General features: G+C 46.6%; 1 protein-coding gene across 7 annotated transcripts in view; it reads right to left on the bottom strand.

Annotated features, from left to right (window-relative positions):
• NT5C2 (5'-nucleotidase, cytosolic II) overlaps positions 1 to 13162 on the bottom strand; it is a 107734-nt gene that overhangs the window by 42540 nt on the left and 52032 nt on the right. For 6 of the 7 annotated variants that reach the window (XM_044297943.1, XM_044297945.1, XM_044297944.1 and 3 more), the window contains 2 exons: positions 7248 to 7365; positions 6245 to 6340 (listed from right to left, as the gene is read on the bottom strand). In XM_044297943.1, coding sequence (XP_044153878.1) covers positions 6245 to 6340; positions 7248 to 7365 — 214 coding nt within the window. Of the gene's footprint in view, positions 1 to 6244; positions 6341 to 7247; positions 7366 to 13162 lie in introns of those variants that run through there. The other variant, XM_044297947.1, reaches the window with a different exon arrangement.

The following is a 13162-nucleotide window of genomic DNA, read 5'->3' as shown; positions in this document are numbered from 1 at the left end:
TGAAACGATGTGTTGACTTTCTTTATTAAATAACTAAAAACAGGCATATATTTATTGATTTTCAAACTGGGTCCTGAGCCAAAAGGAGCCTGCCAACTCTCCCTTTTAAACATACGCCACATTGTGAGGCTGAAGCAGCCTGATCCCATGAAAAAGGCAAACAACAGGCCCAGCAGGTGGAGGGGACCTGTAACAAAGGACCACGTTAAAGTAAAAAAAACATCACAGATAACATCTGTTTGGTTCATTGTGGCGAGTGCTGACATTAACGATGCTTCCTCATTGTACAATACCTTCCCAGTGATTGCAATGTAACGCTGCTTTCACACTGGGTTTTGCAGTGCCCTTTGGAGGTATACATCCCGACATATCTGCAGCAGATGCCCCTGTATAGGCATACATACATGTATGTACAGTATGCCACAAGGCAGCACAATTGTTTTCACCAAAACGAGACACCATTATAAGTCAAGGCAGTCTGTTGGTGTCCATCGTACAACAGATCTAGCAATGGATTGCGGTTTCAATTTTTAACAGATACCATGACACCAGAGCCGCTTCCATCACTGACTAGGTAATTATACACATGTACAATTGCAATGCATGTACATGTGGAAACCAGATAAAATAATATGTAACCAACCACTCAAAGGAAGGGACTGGAGGAGGTTGCCCCTTAAACCGTACCAGAGTTTAAAAAAAAATATATATATTTTTTTTTTGCATAAAGGCTGTGCTTCTTTGTACAATCAGAACTGTGAAGAAACAGTTTTTTTCAGCCATATTACTCCCCGTTTCAGCTGCACAGCTAGATGCATTTCACTCAGAAGCAGGGGCAGCACCTCTTCTGCCAGCACTGTACTACCGTGACATAATTTCCCTTACTCCCCCCTAGGTTTGTTTTCAGCTCTGGAGCTCACAGAACAGATAAGGAGGGGGAAATCAGAGGCTCCTATGATGTCTTGAAGCAGTGTACAAGCAGTTCTTTAATCAGGCTCAGGTTCTCAGCTACCTCTGACAATCCCCACTTCCTCTCAGCCATCTTCTGAGTCTCTGTTACTAGGAACGGCTGCTTCCTGACAACAGGCAGTGGACTGCAACTTAGGTGACCATGACTTTACAGCTTTTTTTTCAGGTGGATGCATGCAGATTTTATTCAAATGAAGCGATTTAGAAATTTGCTATTTCTATTAACTGAAATTACATTGCATGAAAGTAATGGAACTCTAAACGGGACGCATACTGGACAGGGCCAGCCTTTGGGGTGTGCGAGCTGTGCGGCCGCACAAGGCGCCATGGCAACAGGGCCGGCCGGCGGCCGAAACAGCTTGCAGTTGGCCTCTACTCTTTTACAGGCTACAGAAGGCCGGCCCGACCCGAGATTGTGTGAACAAGGCGACTAGGCGAGCCTGGCAAGTAGCTAGTTGAGGTGCTGCAGCTGCCAGCGGTCAGGTTCCGGAGCGTGGAGGAGGAGCTTAGGGGCGTAGGCGCAGCGTCCAAGTGCTGCGCCTTCACAGAGAGCCACGGAAGGATCCGCTCAATGTGTGAGGGCGGCGGCCTGTGCTCTGCAGTCCCAGACAGGGAGGGAGCAGAAGACAGCGAGTACCTGTTATTTTTTTTATATTTTTTTTAACAAATATCTTTCATTAAATGGGGGCAGGGTCTAATTAAGGGGGGCAGGCCCAGGGGATTGGATAAGGTGGGTGACAGACACTGGGTATTATTAAGGGGGCAGGGGACTGGCTTTGGTTGACACTGGGTAAAGAAGGGCAGGGGACTAGGTAAAGGTGACAGGGTATGATTAAGGGGGGCAGGAGACTGGCTTTGGTTGACACTGGGTATGATTAAGGGGGGCAGGGGACTGGGTAAAGATGACAGGGTATGATTAAGGGGGCAGGGGACTGGCTCTGGGTGACACTGGGTATGATTGTACTTGTTTGCACTTGCACTTGAATTATCTGTAATAAAAAATGAACTGTTTGTTACAAAGATTGTTTTCCTCTTTGTGTATGTTTAGGTGAACGGGGGGCACAAGATTAGCTCGCACAGGGCGCCTGAACACCTAAGGCTAGCCCTGATACTGGATATTCAATTTGAATACAGTCACGCCCTATGGTTTGAATCTGGGTATACGGATAAGGCCACGGTATGTTCTTGTGAACATGTGTTATGTATTTGATTAGGTGGGTGGCCCTCTGCAGGTGGAGTTGCTGACGCAACAAATAACCTCACATAGGAAGTATCTACTTAGAAGCATATGACATTCATTTATGCTATGACTTAGAACTCACACCAAATTCAAAACACGCAAGCCTTAATTTGGATGTGCACACCAGGTTTTTAATCTGCATTTTTTTTTTCTCATAAAGCTTCAATTTTTTTTAAATGTTTTTGCACACAATTGCTAGACACCCTATACCTGGATTTTGGAATATTGTTTCTATCATGGGGTCCGCCTGGAGTCTTTTTCTATGCAGCGTGTGTGTGTAGCCTAAGGACTTTTCCACATGGTGAGCTGTTCACAAGTTATTTTTTTAAAATATTTTTTATGAAAGTGTACTTTCCAAAAACTTTTGATATGTCATAGTGACATATCAGACAGAGGTTTTAATCAGTGGGATATGCATGTGGAGACTCCCACCGATCGCTGAAACGAGGAGAAAGAAGCGCTCACATAGAGTGCTGTCTCTCCTTACTGCTGAAGACAAATTCAACAAAGTCTATGAGCCGTCGGTGGGGTCTCAGCACTCAAACCCCCACTAATCAAAACCTTTCACTGTCACTATGACATATCAAAAGTATGGCATTGGGGGACACAGCACCATGGGTATATGACCAGCTGCCACTAGGAGGCTGACACTAGAAAGGAAAAGTGTTGGCTCCATGTAGATGGGCTATACCCTCTGCACAGACACTAAACTAACCAGTTTTAGTCTAGTGTCCGTAGGAGGCAGATAGGACCTCCTCTGTTTCTTTGCAGGTCTTGCTGCTTTTTGTTTTTTATTTTATGTATTTTTTTCTCTTCTGCAGGTCTCTGCCTGCTGCAGGATGGGGCTCCATCGTGAATATCCACTTTAGTTGCACCCCCTGCGGGCGCGTACTCAGAGTACCTCGCCGGTCACCCAGTCACCCATTACTGCATTCGCAGTGGCATGCCGGCAATCCCACATGTGTGACTTTGCCGAAGGGGTGACCCTGCGGCGCCTGAAGACACTGGACGGTGAGTATTCTTCCCTGCGTCCCTATCCCATGGGGTTCAGGGTTAGTTCCCCTCTTTTGGCCGGGGGGTGGGAGATACTTTATTCGGGGGGCCTGGGGAGGTCCCCGTCTCCCCTTGTTTTCCCCCTGTTCTTCCGGGGGAATTCTCCACACTTGTGGGGGGGGGGGGGGGCCTTTTTTCTTCCCTCTCTTCGGTAATCTTCCGCCCTGGCCACCTATGCCTCTCCCTGGCCTTCCCTTATACTTTAGTCTCTTGCTTCTGCCTGGGACTAGCCCACATCTTTTCTGCCCTGTCCTCGGGCCCCAGGTGCTTCTTTTGCCCGGTTTCCCCCTCCATGAGCATCGCTTCTCCTCAGGAGCCTCCCACACCGGTTCTTCTTTTCCAAAAGGGCCCCCGGTCTACCGCGGTTCCGTCCCGCAGACAGCGCACTTTTTCCGGCCGCTTCATTAATCGAGGCCCCGGGTTTTTCCTCGCCTAGGCCGCCACTTTTGCATGGAGTCCCTCAGGTCGGCGATTGCTTCCCTCGAGGTGGGCGAGTTTCTGCCGTCCATCGACATCAGATGCTTATCTGCATGTCGCCATAGCTCTGTCTTATCAGAGGTACCTTCGCTTCGCGGTAGGTTCTCTGCATTTTCAATTCGTGGCGTTGCCCTTCGGCCTGGCGTCTGCCCCAAGGATCTTTACCAAGGTGTTGGCTCCCCTTATGGCAACTCCCCTGGCACTGGGAAGTGCGACAATACCTACCTGGACGATCTTCTGGTGAAGGCTCCGTCCCAGGAGGACAACCTTTCCAACCTCCACATCACCCAGTCCGTGTTGTCCCAGTTCGGCTGGCTGGTGAATCACTCCAAGTCCTCCCTTGTTCCCAGGAGGATGGAATTCCTGGGCATGGTTCCTTACGCCCAATTCCACACCCGGTCCCTTCAGCTCTCAATCCTTGCCCGGTGGAATAAGTCTCCGTCAGGCCTTGATCGCCCGATCCGCCTGTCCCTCAGGTCCGCCGGGACCTGCGCTGGTGGCGGAACCTACTAACCATCTCCATCGGCAGATCCTTCCTCTCCCCCCCCCCCCCCATTGGCAGGTGATCTCCACAGATGCCAGCCTGGCAGTTTGGGCGGCAGTCTTCGGGTCTCTCACAGCTCTGGGTCAGTGGTCGATACGCGAGAGCTCCCTACAGATCAATATTCTGGAGCTCAGGGACATTTAACTGGCCCTGTCCTGTTGGACTCTCCTCCGCGATCATCCTGTCCGGATCCAGATGGACAACTCCATAGCGGTGGCTTATTTGAAAAACCAGGGGGGCACCAGAAGCACGGCAGTCCTGAAGGAAGCCTCTCGCATCCTGCGGTCTCTCCACTGTCTACATCCCCGGAGTGGAAAACTGGGAAGCCGACTTCCTCAGTCGCCAGCGTCTCGACCCGGGTGAGTGGTCTCTCCATCCAGAGGTGTTTCTACAACTCTTTCAGCGTTGGGGAACTCCAGACGTGGATCTCTTCATCTCCCGTCTGAACCACAAGCTTCCGCTTTACGTTGCCAGGTCTCCCTTTTTGTTTTTTCACCAGGACAAGGTTGTTCTGCGCTCAGTTCCCTCCTTTCTTCCCAAGGTGGTTTCTTCCTTCCACATTAAATGAGGAGATTGTTCTGCCTTCATTCTTCCCCAACCCTTATGATCCCAGAGAGAGCGGTCTCTCCACCGTCTGGATGTGGTTCGGGCACTCCGGCTGTATCTCCAGTTAATGGAGTCCTTCTGTCGGTCTGACTCTCTCTTTGTCGTCCTTGAGGGCTCACGCAAGGGTTTACAAGCCTCCAAAGCTACCATCTCCCATTGGATTAGGTCAGCTGTCAAGGAAGCCTATGTGGCGAAGGGTCATGAGCCTCCCTTCCGGTTGACCGCTCACTCTACTAGGGCGGTCAGGCATCTAGCCTCTGCGTCCCAGGTCTGCAAGGCCACCACCTGGGCCTCAGTTCACACCTTCTCTAGGTTCTACCATATCCATTCCTTGGCCTCTGCTGATGCCAGTTTGGGTTGCAAGGTTCTGCAAGCGGCTGTGCACTAGGTTCTTCGCATGGCTGTTTCTGCCCACCTTCGCGGAATGCTTTGGGACATCCCATGGTGCTGCGTCCCCCAATGCCATTCATGAGAAAAACAGATTTTTGTACTTGCTGTAAAATCCATTTCTCGTTGGATGCATTGGGGGACACAGATCTCTCCCTTGTTGCTTTTTTATTCGTACGGGTTTTCCAGGTTTCCCAGGACCCTTTGATAATGGTCCTTTTTCTGGTTTAGGACATGTTGGCTTCACTGTTCGTCAGTTTTTTTGATGCTCCTACTGCTTTCGGACCAACTGGTTAGTTTAGTGTCTGTGCAGAGGGTATAGCCCATCTGGGTGGAGCCAACACTTTTGCTTTCTAGTGTCAGCCTCCTAGTGGCATATACCCATGGTGGTGTGTTCCCTAATGCATCCAACGAGAAAAGGATTTTACGGCAAGTACAAAAATCCATTTTTAAAAGTACAGGTACACGTTAACGGGCATCTGTCAGCAGATTTGTACCTATGACACTGGCTGACCTGTTACATGTGCACTTGGCAGCTGAAGGCATCTGTGTTGGTCCCATGTTCATATGTGCCCATGTTAATATATGCAAATGAGCCTCTAGGAGCAACGGGGGAGTTGCTGTTACATCTAGAGGTTCTGCTCTCTGCAACTGCAGCACCCTCTCCACTTTGATTGGAAGGGTCAGGTGTGGTGATGTTTTCACTGCCTGGTCTTGTCGATCAAAATGCAGAGAGCTAAGCCCCTAGGTGCAACATCAACGCCCCTGTTGCTCCTAGAGGCTCATTTGCATATATAAAAACTTCATTTTACTCAGCAACATGGACACATATGAACATGGGACCAACACAGATGCCTTCAGCTGCCAAGTGCACATGTAACAGGTCAGGTTTCATAGGTACAAATCAGCAGTAAGATCTCGAACAGGGTGGAAAGATGCAGTAAAATATCTAGCACAGCTGTACTTACCCTCTCATAAAGTTAAAGCCATGAGCACAAACCAGAATATTGCCGTAGGCGTCCACTTTCAAAAGATTCCCATATGTAGTATCAAACACCAAACCTCTGGGGAGAAAGAGGAGGAGATTTTACTTATTAGCTCACAAACATATTCACAAAATATAAACCTTAACCTCTGGGCAGACATCTTTATGTTATTCGGATGGTTTCTTCATATAAGTGCATATATACTCAATAAAAAAAAAAAAAGATTAAATGGTGAGATGGAGACAAAGAGGCAGAATAGAGAGGGCTAGAGACAGACAATGTGAACTGTGACTTAGGGGTCATTCACATGACCGTATGAATAGGTCCACATCCGTTTCGCAATTTTGCAAAACGGGTGCGGACCCATTCATTTCAATGGGGGCCGCAAAAGATGCAGACAGCACACAGTGTTCCGCATCTGCTGTTCCGTGGCCCTGCAAAAACGATAAAAAATGTCCTATTCTTGTCCGCAATTGCGGACAAGAATAGGCATTCCTATAATAGTGATGGCCATGTGAAAATTGCGGAACGCACATGGGCCGGTATCCGTGTTATGCGGACCACAAAACACTACGGTTGTGTGAATATAGTCTTAGGCTGAACCTGCTGATAAGAGGCCACCCCTTCCACTGTGTATCTGACATGATGCTCACCCCCTGGAATGTGCTGGAGCCTGGAGGACAAGATGGCTTTGGAGAAGTGGCACTATACATGGTGGTATAGCATACAGGTGCTTGACCGGCAAAGTATAAGGGTGCACGGCGGGTGCAATATTAGGGGGCATCTGGAGACGTATTAGAGGCCAACTCTGGAAGCAAAAGAGTAACGGGGGTAGAAGCAAGCAGAAGCTGTGATGGGGATCTGGGCCAGATGGACAGTAAAATGAAAATGATTGCAATCAGTGAGGGGGCCCTTTTACTATGGCTCCTTGAGACAGACAAATATGATTGATGGATAGATGGACGGATGCACAGTGGTCTCTTACCTGGTAGGAAATGTAGGGTCATAAACAAAACTCTGAAGCTCCTGTGGATAGCCAATGGACACCAGTCTTTCAACAGTAAGGTCAAAGCCAAGCGATTCATACTCTGGAGACTTGTATACTGGGAAAACATAAAAGAAAAAACATTTTTATCTATATGTTGCACTGATTAATCAAGTTGCTACCTCTCAGCCTGATCCAGCATATGCACAGGGAAGCGTAAAATCAAAGTGATATAAAACTTTCTGAATAAAAGTCTAAATCAATCCAAACTTTAAAAATGCACCATGCCAAATTACAATTTATTCACTCCCATTACCGCAAGCTTTATCCATAGGGCCACAAGAAGCAGAGATCTATAGAGCTAGATATTAGATTGTTTTACCTTTTCCAATCTCTAACGAGTTGATAATTAGGTTTTTATCAGTGATTTTCCACCCCCGACTCACAAAAGAGTGGAAAAATATAAGTTCGGACCCTACAGCAAGAAGAGCCACAAGTTCTGCAATGTGGAGGACCCTGTCATACAGCACTATAGATCTCAGCATCTTTAACTCCTGTGAAGATGTCTTGAGGTTTACCATTCCTTTAAAGACTATTTATTCAGTGTAGATATACTACTATTAGCAAGTGAGAGTTTATGACTTCCTTCTACATAATGTCTCCCGCGTGTAGTTTCAGCTGGAGCGTGTATGGATAAAACAATATTCAAAAAGCTTAAGTGCTTCATCCTGACGCGCTTTAAACAAGTCACTCCTGGGTAAGCAGTCAGACATCCTGGAGTGGAAATCCAGTTTTAGGAGCACTTGACGAATTGCTGGGTAATGGCTATGAAGGCAATCACTTAGCAAGACGTGGAGTCACGCAGAGCATTGCATGGTTCATGTGCGGTCTGCTTGTTGTGAAACATCTCACACTTCGCTCAGACCCAGCCTAGTTAAATGCGACATAAAAGCTGGCGGAGGTCCACTAAACACAGAGGTGTATTATTTTTAGTTGGTCCCGCTTCCACAGAGTCAAATTCTTCAGCTGCTGCCACAGCACAGGATGTTCTTGACATTGCATAACAGAACAGTTTAGGAGAGAAAGTGTTTACAGTCACAATGATGGGGGCAGTAGTAAACATGAACCAATACGGGACAAGGGGATGCAGACAAAATATACCAGAAACACCCCGAATAGCTGAGACAGAAATCCAAGGAACCCATAACAAACAAGCCCTCTTTTTCCAGCACATTATTTGCGATAGGACACAACTACACTGCAACATTTGTAGCACAACATTTTGTTGCACCAATGTCACGCGACAATTTTTATAATGGCAGTCTATGGTGTCGCACTGCAACATGCAACATGCTGCAACTGCGACGCAACAGTCGCAGAAAAATCCATCTCGAATACTTTCACACTCGCGTTTTGTGTGGACCAGTCTTGTATCTGCACAGACGGATCCGCACGAATAATGCAAACGCTTGTATCCGTTTATAACTGCATAATTCATAAAAAAAAAAAAAAGTCTAAGTCAAAACGGATCCGTCTTGACTTACATTGAAAGTCAATGGGGGACGGATCAGTTTTCAATTGCACCATATTGTGTCAGTGAAAAACGGATCTGTCCCCATTGACGTACATTGTAAGTCTAGACGGATCCGTTAGGCTCCGCATAGTCAGACGGTCACCAACATGCTGGAAGCTGCGTTTTAGTGACAGTCTAAAAAACGCAACGGAGGCCATCCCTGAAACGGATCTCACAGGCGGACCCAGAAACGCCAGTGTGAAAGTAGCCTAACTGACAAAGCTTCTGACAAAACATATGACTGGTGGCAGTTGAAGATTTAGGGCTCATGCGCACGTGCCCATACTGCGGCCCGCAAACAGCAGGTCGGCAACAAATGGGCACTGGCCGTTTGTGCACTGCATCACGAATGCTGACTTATTCATTTGAATGGGTCCGCAATCCGGAAGGTGCAGTGTGGAACGGAGGCACGGAACCACTAAGGTGTGCTTGCATGATTGGGTCCTGCGTCCGCATACGGAGGCCCTATGGTCTCCAGTGAGATGGACAAAAAAAAATAAAAAAATAAGGAAAAGAACAAATAACAGGTGGTGCTATACTAATTTTTTTTTATTACATGCAATTATAGAAGTATTCATATTCAGGTGCTGGTTTGAAAAATGTAGAATATTTTTGGTGGGACAACCCCTTTAAGATTTTTGGTGCCATATAAAAGAAGCGATCACCTGACGAACAAGCATTTGCTCTGTGAGAGGAGGCATGATCGGGGCAATGTAAAATGCTACTTTAAAGTGTTTTCCTGTACTTTTCTATTGATGGTCTATCCTCAGGATAGGCCATCAGCATCTGATTGGTGGGAGTCCAAAACCATACATCCCGCCGAACAGTTGTCCTGCAGTAGCTCCTGCGCTGGAACTACACAGCTCCATCCACCGTGTAGCGGACAGAGCTGGTTACTGCAGTGCTGATCATATTTACTTGAATGGGGGCAATGCTGCAGTTACCAGCTCTGTCCGCTACACAATGAATGGAGCTGTGCAGAGTCAGACGCCCACCATTCAGATATTGATGGCCTATAATGAGGACAGAGCATCAATAGAGAAGTACCAGAAAACGCCCCCATTTACAAGGGTCAATACACAGGGTACATTTAAAATGTTCTTTTCTCAACTTCTGTCTGCCCAGGAGGACTGATCTATCCTGGCTTCCAGCTATATATAAGTAATAAAAAAAAAAAAAAAAAAAAAAAAAAAAAAAATATACATACACTGACACAAACACAATTTAAAAGGACTAAAATAACCAAGCAGCCAATGTCCAAGACAAATAATAGAAAGCATTGAGAAACATGACAGGTCTGAAGAGTCAGTACAGTGAATGATTTAACCTCTTATTCCTTCCATCTTATTCATAGCAATGTCTTTGGTGGAGCCGGTTCTCCTTCAATGAACAGAAGGACAAAAGAAAAATGGATAAAACAACAAAGGTTCTTTTATCACTGCAGCTGTATCTTCCTGAGCGGAAAGGTACAGTAATCCTAGACATCACTGATGTATTCAAGTCACTTTGAAGCTAAGAAATGACCCACAGGGCCAAATATACTCCGTGGATTAAAAGGCCAAGAATAAAACAGTAACTGACCCATTTCCAGATTTTTAGGTTTTACATAATTTACTTCTCCTTTTATCTTATTACATTACCTTTTATATTAGTTAATGACACAAGTAAAACTGCTGCTGCTGAGATCTCACTCTGATAACCAAAGTGGAGAGGCACTGTGAAAGAGCCAACCAAACCATGTTTGGTACTACAGGGTTGGCCAGTTATAATGGTAGGCCACTATACACATTCATGCCTTCAGCTGTTTGGCCGGAGTGTCAGAAGATGGACCAGCGGCAATCAGCTGACTCAATAAAAAAATAAAATAAAAAAACATTAATGCCCATATGCAAAGTAATGAAGGGAAGAAAGAATAAATAGTACCATACGCCATCAGAAGCATAGAATAATGCTAGATGTCTCTATACTCATCACCTACTTTACAAAAAACATGGCTTCTAGTCGTAGGAAGCATCTCTTAGGGATACAGCTCTACAGTGGTAGAAGACATATTTTAGGGATACGGCTCGAGATTGGGAGGAGAGATCTCTGAGCGTTCTAGGGTGGTACGAGGTTCTAGGGTGGTAGGAGACATTTCTTAGGGATAGGCCTCTTTCACACTGTCAGTAGTTTTGGATCAGTATTTGTAAGCCAAAACACATAAGAGGCACAAATATATCTATGATACCTTTTCTCTGTAGGTTCCACTTTTGATTTTTGGCTTTTAAATACCGACTGTGTGAAATAGGCCATAAGATGCTACGGCAGTAGGGAACATCTCATAGCGATAAGGTGCTACGGATGTGGGGTATATCTCTAAGGGATAAGGTTCTAGGGTGGTAGGAGACATCTCTTAGAGATAAAGCTCGAGAATGGTAGGAGACATCTCTTAGCGATAAGGTTTAAGAGTGGTTGAAGACATCTTTTAGGGATAAGGTTTTAGGGTGGAAGCAGATATCTCCTCAGGGATAAGTTTTGAGAGCGGTAGGAGACATATCTTAGGGATAAGGTTCAAGAGTGGTTGGCGACATCTCTTAGGGAGAAGGTGCTACGGAGGAAGGAGAAGGTGCTACGGATGTGGGGGATATCTCTAAGGGATAAGGTTCTAGGGTGGGAGGAGACATATTTTAGGGATAAGTAAGACATGTAGAGAGATATGAAGAGAGCTACAGATTTAGTACACTGTAAGCTCTTCATTAAAGGGGGTCTTTCAGTCCTTTTATATTAATAGCCTATCCACAGGATAGGCCATCAATACCCGATTGGTGGGGGTCCAAAATCCCACTACCCCACAGATGAGCTGTTCTGCAATAGCTTTGATACTTTAAGTCCATTGTTTAGTGCAGTGATAGGCAAACTGCGGTTCTCCAGCGGTTGCAAAACTACAACTCCCACCATGCCCTGCTGTAGGCTGAAAGCTGTAGGCAGTCTTTGCATGCTGGGAGTTGTAGTTCTGCAACAGCTGGAGAGCCGCAGTTTGCCTATCACTGGTTTAGTGGACTGGTTACTGCTGCAATAATCAGCTCTGTTCATTCAAAAAATCCTTTAATGCTACTTTCACACCTTCACTTCGAATTCTGGCAGGCTGTTCTGGCAGAAAATAGCCTGCCGGAATTTTCCAGATCCTGACGGAATGTATAAGTATAATGGAGTCCGGCGGAGATCAGTACGCATTCCAGCAGACAAGCAGAGAACCGGTCGGACACAAACCGCTGCATGCTGAGGTTTGTGTCCTGCTGATTCTCTGCCGGAACAGCCATGTCTGTTTTAGTACATACTACTTGTATTTCCCATAAAATAAAGATGTCAAGACAGTGGGTGTGGAACCACTGTGTCAACCAACAGATCTTAATTGGGGATACTCCTATGAGTGTTAACCTGGCAGTCACCCTTTAACCCCTGTATGGGGATCTGGACTTTGCTGCAGGGGAATCACCAGGCCGATACCTCCTGGAGTAGTCTCTGTATGACCGACAGCAGACTCACAGGGGTTAGAGACATCGGTGCAGAGCACTGAGGGGTAAGGCAAAACCCTAGTCAAGGACAAGCAGAGGTTAGGACAGGCACAGGACGTGCAGCACAAGGGCAAAGCGGGCAAAGGGTTAATACGGAAGTCAGAGACGGGTCAGGCAATAAATGGTCACAATCCAGCAGAAAGGCAGTAAAAGGAAAGACAACAGAAACAGCATACTTTTGCAACATACTAGCAAGCTAGGAAACCTATTGCTCAGGCACCATTCCACAAGCAAAGGTGCCTCGAGTACCCCAGAGTAGCCAGCCAGCTCCTGGAGCAGATTAGAGGGCTGGAGGGTGTGCGCACGTGTGCTGCCTATGGGCAGAAGGGTAGAGGGCTTGCAGGAAAGCAGGCCAAAGCCAGCATGGAGGGACACAGACACCCGGGACTGGTAAGCAGAGCAGGGACAGCCGCCGGCACCTGGGACTGGTAAGCAGAGCAGGGACAGCCGCCGGCACCTGGGACTGGTAAGCAGAGCAGGGACAGCCGCCGGCACCTGGGACTGGTAAGCAGAACTCTAAGACAACTGCAGAACTGTTAGATACCGGCATATCAAAATTCAGGGGAAAACAAAACAAAAAAACACATTTACTGCTGCTGTGAAAATGATACTTTTGCAAAAAAAAATAAAAAAACCTGTTGAGCACCAGGATTTAAAACTTACTGCAAAAATGTGATCAGCAACATAAAATGTGTTCTGTCCTCACCTAACACTAAAAACACAATAATAATGAAACTGCTGCCCGTCAAAGATTCCATTCATTGGGATTAAATGGAAGGATCTTTGAA

Source organism: Bufo gargarizans, chromosome 6, assembly GCF_014858855.1.
Source record: "Bufo gargarizans isolate SCDJY-AF-19 chromosome 6, ASM1485885v1, whole genome shotgun sequence".
In the NCBI taxonomy this organism is placed as follows: Eukaryota; Metazoa; Chordata; class Amphibia; order Anura; family Bufonidae; genus Bufo; species Bufo gargarizans.
Note: the sequence above shows the minus strand (reverse complement) of the source record. Positions and strands in the feature narration are given on the sequence as shown.